Below are 19,152 nucleotides of genomic sequence, written 5' to 3'. Positions count from 1 at the left end.
TGAGTTGTAAAGGAGAACAAGGTCTCCCACCTCGATATTTTTCTTGACAATTTTGGGGTCATGGTTTCTTGGTTTGTTCCTTTTAAATTTTGGAGCTCTCATAAGCCTTCAATCTCAATTCTTCCAATTCATTCATTTGAAGAAATCTAACTTCACCGGCCGCATCAAAATCAAAGTTCATTTCTTTTAGAGCCCACCAAGCCTTGTGTTCCAATTCGACAGACAAATGAAAAGCTTTTCCGTAGACAAGCTTGTAGGCCAGGGAGTAGTCCCTAAAGGCGTTTTTTATGCCGTTCGAAGAGCCCACAAGACATCCGGTAATTTTTGTGACCAATCCTTCCTACTCTTATTTGTAACCTTTTCAAAAATTTCCGATTAGACACTAGTTTGGGGGTAGTAGGAAAGGGCGGTCTTGTGACGTACTCCGTGGTTCTCCAAAAAGGTCTTGAATGTGCTTTTGCGGAAATGAGAGCCGCCATCACTTATCACAACACACGGGGTTCCAAACCGATGAAAGATGGTGCCTTTGAACAATTTCATCACAACCTTGGAATCATTAGTTGGTGATGCAACCGCCTCAATGCACTTTGAAACATAATCTACGACCACTAATATGTATTCATTTCCACAAGAGTTAGGAAATAGACCCATAAAGTCTATACCCCAACAATCAAAGAGCTCAATCTCAAGAATGTTGTAGAGAGGCATCTCATTCCTTTGACCAATGCTTCCGGTCCTTTGACAAGCATCACATGACTTGACCAAGTGGTGTATATCTTTAAACATGGAGGGCCAATAAAACCCGCCTTGGAGGATCTTGGCAATGGTTCTTGAGGTGGCCAAGTGTCCTCCATAGGCTGAGTTGTGCACTCGATCTACCATTTCCATGCCCTCTTCTCTAGACACACATCTCCGGAACATCCCGTCCCTACACTTACGGAACAAGTGGGAATCATTCCAAAAATACCGCTTGGCATCATGTTTCAATTTCCTCCTTTCCCTTGGGTCAAGCTCATCCGGTATGAACCCTTTCACCAAATAATTAGTTAGATCCGCGAACCATGGAGTAGTGGTGCTTACTTCTATAAGACTATCCTCTCTTAGTCACTCATTGATGGACCCACTTTCATCTTCGACCCCATGATCTTCAACGGTTAACTGAGATAAGTGGTCGGCCACAACATTCTTGGTGCCCGCTTTGTCCTTGATTTCGAAGTCAAACTCTCGAAGCAATAAGACCCACCTTAAGAGTCGTGGCTTGGTATCCTTCTTCACCATGAGTTGCCTCAAGGCGGTGTGGTCGGTGTACACAACCACCTTAGAGCCAACTAAATATTGTCGGAATTTCAAAATTGCATGGACAATGGCTAGCATCTCCTTCTCCGTTGTAGAATAATTGCATTGGGCTTGGTCAAGAGTTTTGCTAGTGTAGTAGATGACATGGTGCTTTTTGTCAACTACTTGGCCTAAAACCGCGCCCACCGCAAAATCCGATGCATCACACATAATTTCGAATGGTAGATTCCAATCCGGAGCTCTAATGATAAGAGCCAATACCAAAGCTAGCTTCAACCTAAGAAATGACTCAAGACAAAGTTCATTAAATTTAAAGGGCACATCCTTGAGGAGAAGTGAGGTCAATGGTCTGGCTATTTTTGAAAAGTCTTTGATAAACCGCCTATAAAAGCCGGCATGGCCAAGAAAACTTCTCACTCCCTTCACATTTAAAGGGGGTGACAAGTTCTCTATAACCGCTACTTTAGCTCCATCGACCTCAATGCCCCTCTTGGAAATGATGTGACCTAGAACAATTCCTTCTTCCACAATGAAATGGCATTTTTCCCAATTTAAAACCAAATTGTGCTCTTCACATCTCCTTAAAACATTAGTTAAATTCACAAGGCCATGGTCAAAGGAATCTTCATGGACACTAAAGTCATCCATGAAGACTTCTATACTTTTCTCATGGAAGTCCGAGAAAATTGCCATCATACACCTTTGAAAGGTGCCGGGTGCATTACACAACCCAAATGGCATTCTCCGGTAAGCATATACTCCTATGGGGCACGTAAATGTTATTTTTCTCTTGGTCTTCCGGATGGATTGGGATTTGGTAAAATCCGGAGTAGCCATCAAGAAAACAATCGTAAGCGTGCCCCGCAAGCCTTTAAAGCATTTGATCGATGAAGGGGATGGGAAAGTGGTCTTTGAGGGTGGCGGCATTTAGTTTTCGATAATCAATGCACATCCGCCACTCCGTCACCGAACGAGTAGGCATGTGAGCCCCATCCTCTTGCTCCACCATAGTGACCCCACCTTTCTTGGGTACTACATGGACGTGACTCACCCACTTACTATCCATGATTTGGTAAATAATCCCCGCTTCTAGCAATTTTAAAACCTCATTTTTCACGACTTCGGCCATTTTGGGGTTTATTCTCCTTAGACCTTCAACCTTAAGTCGACTTCCTTCCTCTAAAATGATCTGATGCATGCATAAGTTTTGACTTAATCCCTTGATATCATCAATGCTATACCCTAGTGAGATTTTGTGAGATTTCAAGACTTTCAAAAGTTTTTTCCTTGAGCCTCACTAAGGTTGGCATTGATTATCACGGGATAAGACTCCCTCTCAACAAGAAAGGCATACTTGAATGAGGGAGGTAAAGACTTGAGTTATACCTTTAGAGGGAGTAGTCCCTCCACTTTCTTCATGAGTTCATCATCTACCATAAGATCTTCTTTTATCTCTTCATCATGAAGAGAGATTTGAAAAGCTTCCTCTATTTCCGATTTTTCTTTAGCCACTTCTTCAACAATGATACTGTCGTTTTGTACCAAAAATAAACCTAATTAAAACTAACAAAGAAGCCAGTCATAAGCAGGGCCGATCTCCACAGGGAGGCAAGATATCTGTTAATGTCCGTCTATTTGGTCACAAATGGGGGGTTTGAATTTTGGTTTATAAACTAGTAAAGGCTTAAAGGAAAGAGCAGTAAAGGAAGAGCAATAAAAGATAGAAAATATAATAGAGATGATCAAATGAAAGAGAACATGTCAGGATTTCGGTTCACCATGGTAGTCTATCGACTCAACTGCAAATAGCCTAGATAATCTACTGTGAGACGGGTACAGGAAAGGTCCTTGCGGTCCACTTTCTATCCTAGATTTCCACTAACTTAACATCCGTCCTTGTCAGGGTAGTCTACTGTTCGTACCAGGTCTATTTAGTCCAATCTTCCGATCTAGGAGTAAATTTAACCAGATTAAAGGTAACTTAGAAGCGTGCACTCAACTAAGTCGGTATTATAATTAAATTGCCATGGGTACAGATTCTCACAAGTAAACAATCTAGTCTATTCGCTACATCATCACAATCCTACCATGGATCCCCTAATCCCAACATGAAAGAATTTAGCTACTCATATTACTAATGTTGTCAATAATAATAATAATGAATAAACTAATTGAAGGCATGATGAAATAACAATAATAATGCATAAACTAAATTAGGGCAGAATAATTAAGACAATAAAACAAGGATTAAAGCAAGGAAATAATGAGATTAAGATTAAAAGGAGAAAAGAGATTACAATCTCAAGCGATTCCGGCGTAAAGATCAAATCCACTAAGCAAAAGATTAAGGAGAAGAGAGTTTACAGTAGAAAGTGTAGAAGAGAGATTAAGAGTTTCTTGAGATGAATCAAGCGTAAGTAGCGTCCCTAAAAACCTAATTAATGAAAGCTTAAATAGACAAAACAAAGTCCATCACGAAATAACATAACACGAGTTAATTAAGCCCGTCTAAAATCCAAAACGTCTTGATCGAGTGATATAAAACCACTCGATCGAGGTCTTCAGGGGATAATCCTCTCGATCGAACCAAAATATCTCTAGATCAAGGAAACCCACTAAACAGCATTTTGATCGAGTATGCTAAAGCACTCGTTCAAACACTTCTGCTCACAAAATCACTCGATCGAATCAAAATGCCCATCGATCGAGTGTTCTTCTTCCAAGTTAGCTTCTTACTCGTCATTGACTGCTTTGTTGACCACTTTCAGGTTCATTTCTGCAATTCAGACAAAACAAACCAAAGTAGCCAATTCGGGGCATTTTGCAATACATAACGGTATAAAAGTGCATAGAAATACGTGCAAAATAAGACTAAAAAGGTTATATAAAATGCACGTATCAAACAACTTGATCAATAGCTTCAATGGTGCACACTCGGGATAACTTTGGACCTTTCACAAGCTTAGGAAGGTTAAATTCAACAAGGTCATCCAATATCCTAAAGGTTAGCCGCCCATCTCTCGCGTCTATAAAGACTCCTCCGGTAGCCAAGAAGGGCCTACCAAGGATGATGGGGGTGTGGCTTTCCTCGGGGATATCTAAGACGATAAAATCGGTGGGAATTAAATATTTTCCAACCTTGACGGGTACATCCTCAAGCATCCCTAAGGGGCGTTTGATGGATCTATCCACCAATTGAAGAGTCATACTTGTTGGGATAAGATCATAAATGCCAACTTTCTTTGCAACTTTCAAGGGGAGAACACCCACACTTGCCCCTAGGTCACATAGAGCTCTACTAATCGGGACACCTCCAACTACACATGGGATGGATAAACTCCCCGAATCACCACACTTACTTGGCATTTTGTTTAAGAGTATGGCACTACATGCCTCCTCCATAGCCATAGTTTGGTGGTCACCCAAGGTTCTCTTTCCCGTTATGATTTCTTTTAAAAATTTTGTGTAGGTAGGCATGTTCAAAATCACTTCGGTAAAGGGTAGAGTGACTTCAATTTTCCCTAACATTTGACAAAACTTGGCATACTTGAAGTTATATCTACTCTCTAGAGCTCTAGTGGCGTAGAGGATTTTGGTGACAATTTGAGAATCGGAGAGTACTTTTGGTGGGTTTGATTTCCTAGTGACCTTTGTGGAGGGTTGTAAGAGTACTTCTTCGGTAGCCTCTTCACCCACCTCTTCCTTTTAAGGGAGGTCTTCAACTAGACCATGAACTTCCTTACCCACTTGCATTTCTCCACTTGAATATTCTTCAATTGTTGTCTTCCCTTTACTTGCTTCACTCATCCTCTCTGATTCTGTCATTGGTGAGCTTTCCCTTCCACCATTCATCTCCATTCTTTTCCTCTTAGGGTCCACATCGACCTCAAGTTGAGGTACTTATAAGGGTCCTCAAGCTCTACTCCACTTCTCAAGACAACCGCATGTGCTTGATGGTTAGTAGAGGCATCTTTGTAGCTTTGCCCTTGGGCCAACAAACCACCGGGCTGTCTATGAGGATTAGCTAGAGCTTCAACGGCCATTCAAGCCTCCATTTACCTCAAATATTTTTGGTTAACAATTCTTTGGTTGGCTAACTCTTGTTAACTAGCCACCCTCATATTAGCCAACTCTTGGGTATGTTGCATTTGAATGTTCTTCATCATCCTCATAATCTCACTTTGGGCAGTGTCACCCATGGGCTCTTGATGAGGTTGGTTAGTCAAAGGTAAAGGGAACCCATAATTATTTCGAGTGTTGGGACCTTGGTAGTTGTTGTTGTTGTGTCCCCCTTTGTAGTCCCCTTAGGACCTTGATTGTTGAAGTTGGATCCTTGCCCTTGCTCTTGAAAGCCATGAGCAAACCCTTGGCCAAACCCTTGGTTAACTTGGTTAATTTAGTTCCCTTGATACAACCCTTGGTTGTTTTGGTTACCTCCAAAATCTTGGTATCCTTGGGATTCGTTCCCAAAATTTTGGTTTTGATTTCGGCAATGTTTCTTTGGTTAGGGTATCCACCTCTAGGTTCAGAAAACCCATGTGGGTTGGTGTTGGGCACTTGTGGTTGAAGGTGTTGTGGGTTTTGAACATTGATACTCTTGTAGCTAAAATTGGGGTGGTTCTTCAAACCCGAATGATAGAAATTTGTGTTTGGGTTGTAGACATTGGGATTGTCGTAGGATGGTCGTGGTGGCCTCACATTGAAATTGTTATAACTTTGAAAGACATTTAAATCTTGGACATTGTCTTCATATCCCACATTGAAGTTGTTATTGGCACACACGTCGTAAGTGTGACCATTTCCCTCACATATCTCACAAGAAGAAGTTCGGATTACCTCCTCCATGGGTAGTCCATGAGTGGTCCATGAGTGGTGCTAGTTTGATGCACTTGATTTCTTTGCAATTGTTCAAGTTGCTTGGTGAGAAGGTCAAGCTTAGGGTACCGGCCATTCCTCCTTAGCATATTGCCCCTTGAACCGTAGTTGGATTCCGAGTCCACCATCTTCTTGATGAGAGTCGTGCCCTCATTATCACCAGAATGATCGAACCCCTCTCCCGCGAAGAGATTCACCATGTCTTTGGTTCTTGGCAACAAGGTTTGGAAGAAAGTTTGGGTAACATTCCAAGCCAGTATCCCCTAGTGAGGATAACTAGCAATTAGGTATTTATATCTATCCCATGCCTCACCCAAGTACTCTCCATCTTCTTGTTGCAATGTGTGGATTTGATACTTGGCTAAGAACGCCTTAGCTAAGGCATCCCATGTAGTAAATGTGTTAGGAGGATGCACATTCAACCAACGATCTGCTTTACTCGTAAGAGAAAATGGGAATAACATCAACCTCAATGTGTCTTCGGAGAATCCATTCCACTTCTTCATGGCAACCGTGTTTTTTAACTTCCGTAGATGAGCATGAGCATCTTCTTCAATACTCCCACTAAAACTATCCTTCTCAATCAAGCCAACTTGAGTCGGATGCATTTCGAAGTTGTTTGTGTCCAATGTGCCAAAACTAATCGAATTACAAGCGTCATTGTGGTTAGGGCGGTTATGGTCACGTAAGGCCGCCATTTGTGGCTGTTGGATTGGTATATATGGAGGTGGTGTTTGAGTAGGTGTGTTTGGGATGTGAAGGTTGAAAAATGGGTTTTATATTGTAGGATCAATGATGTTGTTTGGTTGTTGTGGTGATGTGTCTTCAATAGGAGGCTGGGTGGATGAATTTGCTTGGTTTGAAGTAGCTTGAGAAGAGGTTCTAACTCTTGCAATAGTCCTATTCCTTAAGGCTCGAAAAAGCCTTTCGGGATCGGAGTCAAAGAGCAAAGCTTGATGGTTCCTCCTAGGCATGGACTTAACAAACCGTAAGACTCCTAGTGCTTTTACACACTAGAGTAAGGCAAAAATCACACACTCTACAAGAAGCACAACACTACTAAAGCAAACAAACAAACAAATAAACTAAGACTAAAGCTAAGACCTTTTACAAACTAGGTATAACCTAACGCCATCCCCGGCAACGGAGCCATTTGATAGTCGAGTAGAGTCGTCATTTCTCGATATCAAAACAATTTATAAACTCCGATAAAAGTAGTATCTATCGGGTATCGAACTCAAGGAGGGTGTGGGCTTATACTCAATTCGTTCAAAGTCTAGTTTTGTTGAACAATAAAAGGGTATGAGTTTATGTAACTACTAAGAACTACTAAAGCGATAATAAAGCAAGGGATGTAAACATATTAGGCTTAAACTAGGGTATTCGGGTTCCCCTAAGTATGACGAGATGAACAAGGGTGGAAAATGGGGTTTGGTTAGTGATTAGCCTAGGTAAGAGACTCAATCTCTTGGTCTCCCTAAAGATAGATACAAAATCATCATTAAGTATCTAATATCCTCTCAAACATGCTATCAAAAGACCCTACAAACTATCATTTATAGAGAATTTAAACAAAGAATGAAGAAAGGTGTGAACTTTCATTCACTCAATTCCACAAACACCATATATGCATGAGTAAAAGGACTAACAAATATACCTAAAACCCAAATATTACCACCCAAATTGTATCCTTAATCACCACCTAGGTTTCCCTAAACCCTAGGGGATCACTACTCACACATCATACTTAAACAAATATCAACAATTGATGAAAGGCAAACAAACATAATGGGAAACATGATATAAACTAAACAATATTAAAGTGAGATATAGAAATGTAAATAATTGAAATAAAGACTATACAAGATGAAAAATTATACCAACAACAATGAAAGGTTGAGTCTTGGATTAATAAATAGAAGAAATTCTTCAAAATCTTCTATTACAATTCAATACCCAAATGTAAACTATTGAGTAACACTAAATTAATACTAATTAACTAAAGGATTAATGTTTAATTAGGGAAATATTAAGACTTGATTAACAAAGTTTGAATAAATATTAAGTGCTTGAAAATATCTAGGGTAGTGTGTAAATGAATTCGAGAAGAGGGGTATATATAGGGTCTCCAAAAATTAGGTTACAAATGAAGGTTGGTGGGAAAATGCGGGTAGAGGGCTCCTCTACCGGTTGACTTGCTACCGGCTCTTTTACCGGCAGCGAGATATTGCTCTTTTAATTCAATTCTTCAATCTTTAAAAGCTGGGGAGTGTCCCTGCCGGTTTACTGGTTGTCGGCCTACCGGTAGGGGACATCCCTTTCTCTTCTTTTCTTCAATTTCAACTTCTCCTGGGTCTCTCTGCCGGGCTACCGGCTACCGGTCCCTCTGCTGGTAGCGAGATATTTTGTACTTGGGTATCAAATCCGTCTTCAAAATGGCTAAGGCATAGGGAGGGTGTCTCTGCCGGCCTACCGGCAGAGAGTTCTTTCTCAACATACTCTTCCTCTTTCCCTCCTTGCTTTGACTCGAGTCTCTTTCTTTCTCGCTTCCTTTATCCAATTCCGGCTCATTCCTACACAAATGAGTAAAATAGTGAAAGCACGTGATCAAGGGCACAAAATAACGAGATAGGGCTCGTGGAGCGCCTCTAAATGGGTCAAAACGCAAGGAAATAAAAGGGAAAATGGTACAAATTTGGCATGCATCAGGCGCCAGCTTGTGCCTCCACCTCAATGGGCAGATAAATGGGATGGACGACATCTCATACTGGCAGCAGAGAGTCACTTGTCGTATCGTGTGGCAAATAGCATGGTAATCCTTAATCTTCTCTTATGTTATACTAAGTCTTTTATATTACCTGCTTTACTTAGCTTAGAAGCTAATAAAACTTTGAAAATGCAGAAGGCTGGGAATATGAGGTCCTTTTATGGGTACACGACCATGATGAAGGCCTATGAGAAGTTGTCGGAGGAGGAGAAGACGATCATCGAGCGTGGGGCCTTCGGATTCTTAGTAAGGGGCTGGCGAGAGATTAAGGGGAAGAAGATTCGGGCCAACATGTGCCTGATTCGAGCTTTCCTAGATTGCTTCTGGGACACGACCTCGACTTTCCATATGCCTTTTGGAGAGATCGGGGTCATTTTGGAGGACTACGACATGATCTCTGGCTTGCCTTGCGGAGAGGAGCCGTAGTATGGCCTGCGACGGCCATGAGAGTGGATTCAGCCGAGGCTAGGGGTTTGATCGGCTGGAACCTGGCCAAGGCTGCAGCTAGGGTACCCGGCCTAGTTCTGAGTTCTTACGTCAAGGAATACTTTGATGGTAAGACTCCGGCGAGAGTGTAGATGACTGCATGTAGTGGGATGGTGCCTCCTCCATCGTGTACAGCTGAGCAGCGGGCCTGATTGTGGCTCTGGTGGTTTCTGTCTTCGATTTACTTCGGAGACAAGGGGGAGAGGTTGTCGACGAAGCTTCTTTCTTTCCTTACTGACTTAAGTAGCCTAGGTCGTTTGGACTGGGTTACTCCTAGTTTTGTGGTTCGCATACGGTATATGAGGGCCATGGTTCGTCCCGAGCTGATAGAGAAGGGGACTTCTCCTGCTACCGTTGGTCTAGGTCTCATTTTGGAGGTATGAACTTTGCTTTACTTTTCTTTTGATTATTTAGAAATGATAGAACTTCTCATTAAAGAAAGATCATGTAGAGGCATGAACTAAAAGGCTACTTTTAATTGAATTATAACTTGAATTAGGAATAGGAGAGATTATTTTGAATTGATTTGACATTAGTTTTGACTTGAATTGAAATGAATTTGGAATTTGACTTGAATTTGAATTAAATTGATTGAATTTGGGAATTTTTGATTTCAACTTGAATGGATTTGAAATTTTGAATTGAATTTGAATTAATTTGAAATTTCGAATTGAATTTGAAATTTTGAATTGAATTTGAATTTTTTGTTTTGAATTTAGAATTTTGAATTGAATTTGAATTGAAAGATCGAATAGAAATAGAAACGATGGATCGTTTTGTTTTGATTTGAAATAGAAATTTCGAAGAATGAAATTTTGAAATTGAATAAAGGATTATTGTAATCATTTCTGCTTTTCAGGCATGGGTATACTCGTACTTCCCCGGCTTCGCTCCCAAGAGGGCCGCGTACGTGGCGAGAGAGTATCCTGTAGTTAGAAACTGGATTATGTGTCAGTAGAAGAGCCAGCGGTCTTCTTACGACACCTGTAGGAGGGGTGTCAATGTTGTGCAGCTTGACAGTGTAAGCATTTTTCTTACTCTCGATCTTTATTTGCCTTTATTTGAAATAATAGTGATCATTGGAATGACCCCCTAGTATCCCTTTCAGTGGGTGCCAAGACCTTGGGAGGACTACGCTGGCGCTCCAGCTTTCGTAGCTAACGTTTTCCGACCTAGGAGTTTGAGTAGGCTGCTTCTGGCAACGCCTATAGGACCCGTGTGGTACCTGGGTGAGCGGTTGGCCCAACAGTGCCTCCGTGACGCTTTTGTGGTTCCCATAGATCCCCCATGGATGATGTTTAGGGAGCGTTCAGAGGCTGAGAGGACGACTGGCCTCGCAGGAGCAAGCGACGACGCTTCTTTCCTTCCTGAGCTTGAGTACTCGGAGTTTGTGCTGAGGAGGCTAGCGTACTGACCGATCGTGGTAGGTATACCTTCTTTTTAGCTTTCTGAAATGAAATATTCGAATATAGCTTGGAAATGATAAATTTAACTTGGTGGGAGATGGAGGTGGCGGGCATCGAGCCCCCAGCTTTTCCTGAGACACTTGAGTACCGTCGGCCGGCTGGTACGATGGTGCTGATGGAGATTTTGTCTTTTACTGAGGCGGTGACAGAGGCTGGACTCGACGAATGACAGCACGTCGTGAGGACGGTAAGCCCCCAGTCTAGGCTGTTTTTTTATTTTTTGAAATGATCGTGTAAGAACACGGTTTTAATCCTGGTTTTATTATTGAAACACAGGTGGCACCGTCGAGGCACGCAGAGCTGTGGCGGATGGCCAACCGGCTGCGAACAACGGCTGTGGAGGCTCTTTCGGGTGGCCCAAGTCGGCAGGTATGAACCTCGCTTTCTTTCTCTTTGATATGCAGGAACATTTGAAGTACTTTCGCAGTGCTTGCATTTATCGACTTTCTTTTCCTTTCAGAGGGAGCGTAAGCTGGAGCATGAGTTGGACGAGTCACGCGAGGAGACGGCCTGCCTATCGAGGGAGCTGCAAGTTCGAGATGCCGACATTGCCACTCTTGAGGCAATGGTGGCAGAGTTGAGGGATCGTCTGGCTAACCGTCTCAGCTAGACTTGTATTTTTGCACATTTTATTTTGCTTTCGGGCATGAGCTCGAATTTTGTTGTACATATGAATGTTTTGTTGTATATATGTCATGGCCTGCGAGCCATTTGCTGCTGCTGGGTGTGAAATATGTTGGTACCTGCAAGTTGGTGTGGAAACAAGTTTGGCATTTTGACGGTTTACGCGGTCATGCTACCGAAATTCACATAGAAAAACCAAATATAACAGATATAGCATAAAACAATTGGCCTTAAATAGCGCAAAATGCAACTTGATCAAGTCGAAAATGTAGAGATAAAAAAATATATATGTAAAAAAGAAAAAAAAGTGTCCTATTAGTGAGCAAAACAATGACTGGACAAAATGACTCGACGCGCGACGGATTATGGGACTGCTTCCCCCTAAAAAAAAAAGAAATGAAAGAAAGTAAGTTTAGAAAATTTTGAGACGAGTGAGGGATCGAAATTTTTCCCCAAAAAATAAAAATGAAATAAAATGGGCAAGTGTGCTTGTGACGAAATCTGAAGTGATGATATCGTCTCGAAAAGCAAACCCGTGTCAAAAATAGGATCTCGCAACGAATTTGGAATTAAAATTGGTAAGGAAGTAAAAAATTTCCGTATATCACTAAACATATTCCTATAGGAATAGGAAAGTTAAGCCAGAATCGAATTTAGGAAAGATCCTCGCGGAAATCGCAGGAAACCAAGCTGGGGAAGAAGTGCAGCAAGAACTGTGGTGCTTCCAAAGGGCGCAACACTTGCTGCGTTTGTAACACCCCCATACTCCAAGTGCCTTACCAGGACCACTCAGGTATAAGGATGCTACCATCTCGGTTACCCGAGGCAATGATAATCAAATAGACAATAACGAAATAACATTTAAATAGTAATACTTTAGCGAAAGGTTACAATCCGAAACCAAAACCAAAATACGAAATACGAATACAAGTTCTTAAAACCAACTGTCTACTGAGTTAACTGAAATGTTTATTAAACTACTAAGCTACAGCGGAAGACTTCTATCATCAGACGGTGGCACATCCCAGCTATCCCAGTAACTCGACTCATACCTGCTCAATAACTGCTCACCATCCCCCGAATGGATCACCACGATTTTAAAACATTAAACGGGGTCAGTACTAATCACACAATTTATATAAACCAACAATACAGTAAAACAAACAGCTCAATCGTCACAGATATTCTCCGATCTCCAAACCCAACTCCACAATCCTGATTACACACTAAAGTGTGTAGCCCTGCCAGAGTGCCCATCGCAACAGGTCACTCCTCGCCGCCAGTGGGGGAACGCAGCCGTTCCCACCTAAGCCCCGCTCATCTCCATCGAGCGATAATCCCAAATCCATTAATGTGCACATCCCTTCTGTGGCGGGTTCCACAGAAGGCGAATCATGGGCGTGAAGCCACTCCCACAAGTGACTCCACTCAGCCAGGGACGCACCCCGAAGAACACAGACATACAATCAATCACAACTACTATCAAAGAACCAAATCCAAAGAATCGTCACAATACGAGTATGATAATATTCAACAACCACAAAACACCACAACACATTATGGGTCTAATACTGATTAGGGAAACCCTACCTGGAAAGCATAACACAATCAGACGATCCCACAGCTGATATCAAAACTCTTCCTCTACAAATCCTCCTCCTAACATACAAACATATAATCACTACCAATCATAAAATACAACAAAACCCCCAAATCCTAACACTAGGGTTTAATCAACTTTAATGAAATACTATAAAAACGGTACATAGATCTTACCCTCGACGCAAGGATTACAACGGTATAAAGAAAGGTAAAATCCGACCTTCCAAGCTCCGGGATTTGCCAACAATGCGATTGATGCGAAGAACGTAGTTTGATTTCTCTCTTTGAAAGTAATTAGGTTTTAAAAGTGTTTAAAGAAAAGTGACGGAAGTTATTATATACTTAATCGCATTATTAACAAAACCCGACAAATCAACCCCCGTAAACCGGCTGCTCGATCGAGTAGCTGAGGTACTCGATCGAGTGCCCCCTTACTCGATCGAGTATCTACGTTACTCGATCGAGTACCCAACAGGTCAGAAAATATTTTAAACTGCAACTCACCCTTACTCGACAGAGTAAGGCCTACTCGATAGAGTACCCAAAGACTCATAAATCCGTAGTATTACAGTCTTCCCTCCTTAAAAAGAACTTCGTCCCCGAAGTTCAAACCACAACAAAACAAAGACTCACACTACAACATTCCCGACTCAACAACCAAAACAAACCCAACATAAAACATGTTACTAACCCAAACTCAACCCGACTCAACGACAACAACCATACCGACATAACATAAAAAGGGTATAAAAACTCTTAAAAACTCTTTGCGATCATCTCCTACCCCCCTAAAAGAAACAAGGTTACGTCCCCGTAACCATACATACCTGATAAAAAAGGAAAGGGTAACGCTCTCTCATGGCCTCCTCTGCCTCCCATGTAGCTTCCTCAGTCTCGTGGTTAGACCAAAGGATCTTAAGCAAAACTGTCTCACAACTCCTAGTCTTCCAAACCTTCCGGTCAAGAATCTGCTTAGGTACCTCAAGATATGATAAGGACTCATCTAGCTCTAAGCTCTCTGCCTCTAACACATGTGACGGCTCACTCACATACTTCCGCAGCTGCGACACATGAAACACATTATGCAACTTCTCTAACGCAGCTGGCAAAGCCAGACGATATGCAACCTCTCCAACCCGCTCTAAGATCTCATAAGGCCCGATGAACTTCTAACTTAGCTTGCCCTTCTTCCCAAATCTCATAACCCCACGCATAGGAGACACTTTCAGAAGAACCTTATCCCCAACCTGAAACTCTATATCCCGGCGATGTAGATCTGCATAACTCTTTTGCCTATCCTGAGCTGCTCTCATCCGTTCCCTGATCATCTTAATCTGTTCAACCATCTCATGTACCATCCCTGGTTCTAGAACCACTGCCTCAACACTGTCGTCCCAACAAATCGGACTCCTGCATCTCCTCCCATATAAAGCTTCTATCAAATCCAACCTCTATTCCCAGCTAGTGTGGCAGCTGTTCTTGTAAGAAAACTCTATCAAATTCAACCTCTATTCCCAGCTACCACCAAAGTCCATCACACAAGGTCGTAACATATCCTCAAGAGTTTTGATTGTTCTCTCAGTCTGACCGTCTGTCGCAGGATGAAATGTTGTACTCATCTTCAAAGTTGTTCCCAAAGATTCCTGTAACTCTTTCCAAAACCTTGATATAAACCTCGCATCTGTGTCAGACACTATGTCCTTAGGGACTCCATGTAACTTAAGCACATTCTTTCGATAAGCCATAGCTAATTGTGCTTTAGTCCATGTATCTTTCATTGGCACAAAGTGAGCTGACTTGGTCAGTCGATCCACTATTACCCATATCATGTTGTTACCCTGTTGACTCTTTGGCAAACCCACGATAAAATCCATAGAAATGGATTCCCACTTCCACTCAGGTACCTCTAAAGACTAAATCTTACCTTGTGGTCGTCGCTGTTCCCCTTTAACTCTCTGGGATATCAAACAACGGGCCACAAACTCAGCTGTTTCTTTCTTCATCCCAGGCCACCAAAACGTGTTCTTCAAGTCCTTGTACAGTTTGTCACCACCTGGATGTACTGAATATGGTGTACAATGTGCCTCTGTCATGATAGTCTTTTTCAGCTCCTCATCATTAGGGACACACCACCTACCATCAAACCTCAAACTACCATCTGTATGAATAGAGAATCGAGACACTGTCCCGTTCTCTACCCCAGCTCTCCACTCAACCATCTTAGGATCCAACGCCTGTTTACCTCGAATATCATCATAAAGATCAGGCTGTACTGTCAAATCTCCCACAACATCCCCTCTCTGCATCATATGTATCCCAAACTTCCCCACCTCATCTCTCAACCTCATCAAAGATAGAGCTGTACACAGGGAGTGTACACTCTTCCTACTTAAAGCATCTGCAACAACATTGGCTTTGCCTTCATGGTAGATAATATCCATGTCATAATCGCCAATCAGCTCCATCCACCTCCTCTGTCTCATGTTCAACTCCTTTTGAGTGAAGATGTACTTGAGACTCTTGTGATCCGAAAATACCTTAAAGGTCGCCCCATAAAGGTAATGTCTCCAAATCTTGAGAGCAAACACCACTGCGCCCAACTCTAGATCATGAGTAGGGTAGCTCTCCTCATACAGCTTCAATTGCCTAGAAGCATAGGCAATCACCTTACCGTTCTGCATCAACACACATCCCAACCCATTCTTTGAGGCATCTGTATAAACCTCAAAGTTCTCGATCCCTTCAGGCAATGCTAAGATAGGAGCTGTGGTCAAACGCTCCTTTAATGTTTGGAACGCTTTCTCACAACTCTCATCCCAACGAAACCTGTTCTCTTTCCTCATCAAAGCTGTCATAGGTCTAGCTATCTTGGAGAAATCTTTCACAAACCGTCTGTAGTATCCAGCTAAACCCAAAAAACTCCTGATCTCAGCAACATTCTTTGGTGCTTCCCACTTTGTCACTGCCTCAATCTTTGCCGGATCCACAGCTACTCCCTCCTTAGAGATCACATGCCCCAGAAAAGCAACTTTCTCTAACCAGAACTCACACTTGGACAGCTTAGCATACAACTCATGCTCCGTCAAAGTCTGCAACACTATCCTCAGATGCTCCTCATGCTCCTCCTTAGTCTTAGAGTAGACCAAGATGTCATCGATAAACACCACCACAAACTTGTCCAAAAACTGTCTGAAGATTCTGTTCATCAAATCCATAAACACAGCCGGTGCATTAGATAACCCAAACGGCATCACCACATACTCATAATATCCATACCTCGACGTGAAAGCTGTCTTTGGTATGTTCACCTCTCTAATTTTCACCTGATGGTACCCCGACCTCAAATCAATCTTAGAAAAGACTGATGCGCCACTCAACTGATCAAACAGGTCATCTATCCTTGGCAAAGGATACTTGTTCTTCACCGTCACTCGGTTCAGCTCCCTGTAGTCTATGCACAACCTCAAACTCCCATCTTTCTTCTTCACGAAAAGAACTGGTGCTCCCCACGGCGATACACAAGGTCTAATGTATCCCTTCTCTATCAGATCATCTAACTGTTTCATGAGCTCCTCCATCTCTTTAGGACCCATCCGGTACGGTGTCTTATAGATTGGCTCCTTCCCCGGTTTCAACTCAATTGTGAAATCTATCTCCCTCTTCAGTGGCAACCCCGGAATCTCCTCTGGAAAAACATCTGCAAACTCTCCCACCACTGGTATCTGATCAACTGTAGGACTCTCTATCCGGTCATCTCTCACATGGCACAAGATCAAAGGGCATCCCTTCCTCAGATAGGACATCAAGGTGACAGCTGCAATCAACTTAACTTTGGGTTTGACTAGAAACCCACGATAAGACACACTAACACCCTTAGGCCCTCTCAAAGACACTTTCTTTTGATGACAGTCTATCTTAGCTTTATACTTTCCCAACCAATCCATCCCGACTATCATCTCAAAACCGTCAAAAGGAAACTCTAGCAAGTCTACAGGTAGGTCAACTTGCCCAACTATCATAGACACATCTCTAAACAACCTCCCACATGATACAGACTCACCCGAAGGTATAAAAACTTTCTCACTTACAGACTCATATACCCTCAAACCCAACCGTTTAACATGACTCGAAGATACAAACGACTGAGACGCCCCCGAATCAAGCAAAACAAAGGTATAAATACCGTTAACAAGAAAAGTACCAGTGATAACATGTGCATCATCCTCAGCTACTTTCTTGTCCATCATGAACAGCTTTCTATTGGTCTTCTGTCCACCTCCCTGGACAGTACTGGCTGATGTGGTCGCCTTAGCACCCGACCCCTGATTGTTGTTGTTGTTCGTAGCTGGTTTCTGATAAGAATTACCGCCATTGCGGTTACCTCCACCCTGATAGCTCTGGCTTCCTCGGTTAGACCATGACCCAGACGGTCTATTGCTCGCATAACTCTGTGCAGGTCCCTGAGAATAGCTCCCCCGAGCCGATCCCTGAAAAGTTCCAGGTGCACTCATGTCTCTTGTGGCCTACACCGCCACAGCCAAAGCAAGTCATCCCCCAACTACCACTACTACTCACACGGCCACGCCCAAAGGAAGCCCCAAAGATCAACCCGACCCAGTAAAAACCCTCTAGCTTGATTGTGGTTGCCTTTCTTGTGACTAGATTGGCCACCACCCTCACTCTCAGCCTTTCTTTTCTCAACACCCACTCTCTCCTGAGCCATCTCCACCAACCTCTCAGCTCTCCCAGGCCTCTCATAAGCTTCCTTAACATCAGTAAGGACTCCCACAGGTAGCTTATCCATGATCTTAGGGGTCAACCCCCTCTCAAACCTCAGCGCCAGGTTCTCCTCACTCAAACCCATATCCTCAGCATACCTAGACTTCTCATTAAACTGCTTGTAGTACTCAGCAACTAACATATCAGATTTCATCTTAAACCCATCAAACTCCTCTCTCAGCTTACTCCTCACATGTTCCGGTACAAACTCTTTCCTCATAGCCCTCCAAAACTCTTCCCAAGGTATAGCAGGTAAGCCCTGGTTCGCATACATCTCCCTAGCACTCACCTTCACCTTATCCCACCACTCGCCAGCTGCTTCCCTCAGGTAGAACGCAGCTTGTTCTACCCTCATCTCATCAGGACAAAGAACCAGGTCTAGTATGTTCTCCATCTCACGATGCCAGTTGTCAAGAAGGTTTGGTTCCCCGGTTCCCTTATACTCTTTTGGGTTAAACCTCGCTATATAGAGACTGATCTTAGAGTGATCAACCTCCTTATCCTTATCTTTTCCCACTTTCATTAAGGCCTCCGTAAGGGCATCCTGATGTTCCAACATCTTAACGATATCATCTATGTTCATGGTCTCAGCTCTCGCATAAAAAGCGTTTCTCTTGGGCGGCATCTTAAAACTATATAAGAAAGGGTAGACATAAACATACGCACTAAAACCTCAAAACATGAAAGCGGACTGCCAAGAACACACTCGATCGAGTGCCTAAACCTACTCGATCGAGTAAGAGGCTACTCGATCGAGTGCCCACCATACTCGATCGAGTGCCTCGACATCAGACCCCAAACAGACCTTCTGATCTCTAACATACTCGACCGAGTAGCCAGGCTACTCGATCGAGTGACCCCCTACTCGATCGAGTGCCCGAGGTACTCGATCGAGTGCCCAAAAACACGATTCTGGTTGCAAAATCGACAAATACCCACTCGGTTGAGTCAGACCCACTCGATCGAGTCATGCTAACTCGAATATGCTACCCGCATGCTATATCATATCCCAACATACTAAACAACTTTATAAACTCAACATTATACTATAGTTAAGCATGCGATTCTACCAAGCTTTTCATATGATCAACAAAACAACTATATTATATTATCAAACGCCATATAGTAAACAACCAACATGCTTCTTGATGCGTGTCTAAAATATGATGTTTCACACTTTATTCTACACGCATTTCAGAGCTCAAATGTGCAATATATGCCATTATTTCCCTATTTTCCTCTACTTTTGTGTTTTTG

The 19,152-nt window shown here is 42.7% G+C and overlaps 2 protein-coding genes across 2 annotated transcripts; both read right to left on the bottom strand.

Moving 5' to 3' along the window:
- Positions 1 to 4,194: 4,194 nt before the first annotated feature.
- LOC141649228 (uncharacterized) lies at positions 4,195 to 4,704 on the bottom strand. The gene has a single exon (XM_074457922.1). The coding sequence runs from the start codon at positions 4,702 to 4,704 to the stop codon at positions 4,195 to 4,197; it is 510 nt and encodes a 169-aa protein (XP_074314023.1).
- A 1,730-nt stretch (positions 4,705 to 6,434) lies between these two features.
- On the bottom strand, positions 6,435 to 6,869 carry LOC141649227 (uncharacterized). The gene has a single exon (XM_074457921.1). It carries the CDS (start codon positions 6,867 to 6,869, stop codon positions 6,435 to 6,437), a length of 435 nt encoding a protein of 144 aa, XP_074314022.1.
- Positions 6,870 to 19,152: the final 12,283 nt, after the last annotated feature.

The sequence above is a fragment of the Silene latifolia genome, chromosome 3 (assembly GCF_048544455.1).
Source record: "Silene latifolia isolate original U9 population chromosome 3, ASM4854445v1, whole genome shotgun sequence".
NCBI classification, from domain to species: domain Eukaryota; kingdom Viridiplantae; phylum Streptophyta; class Magnoliopsida; order Caryophyllales; family Caryophyllaceae; genus Silene; species Silene latifolia.
Note: the sequence above shows the minus strand (reverse complement) of the source record. Positions and strands in the feature narration are given on the sequence as shown.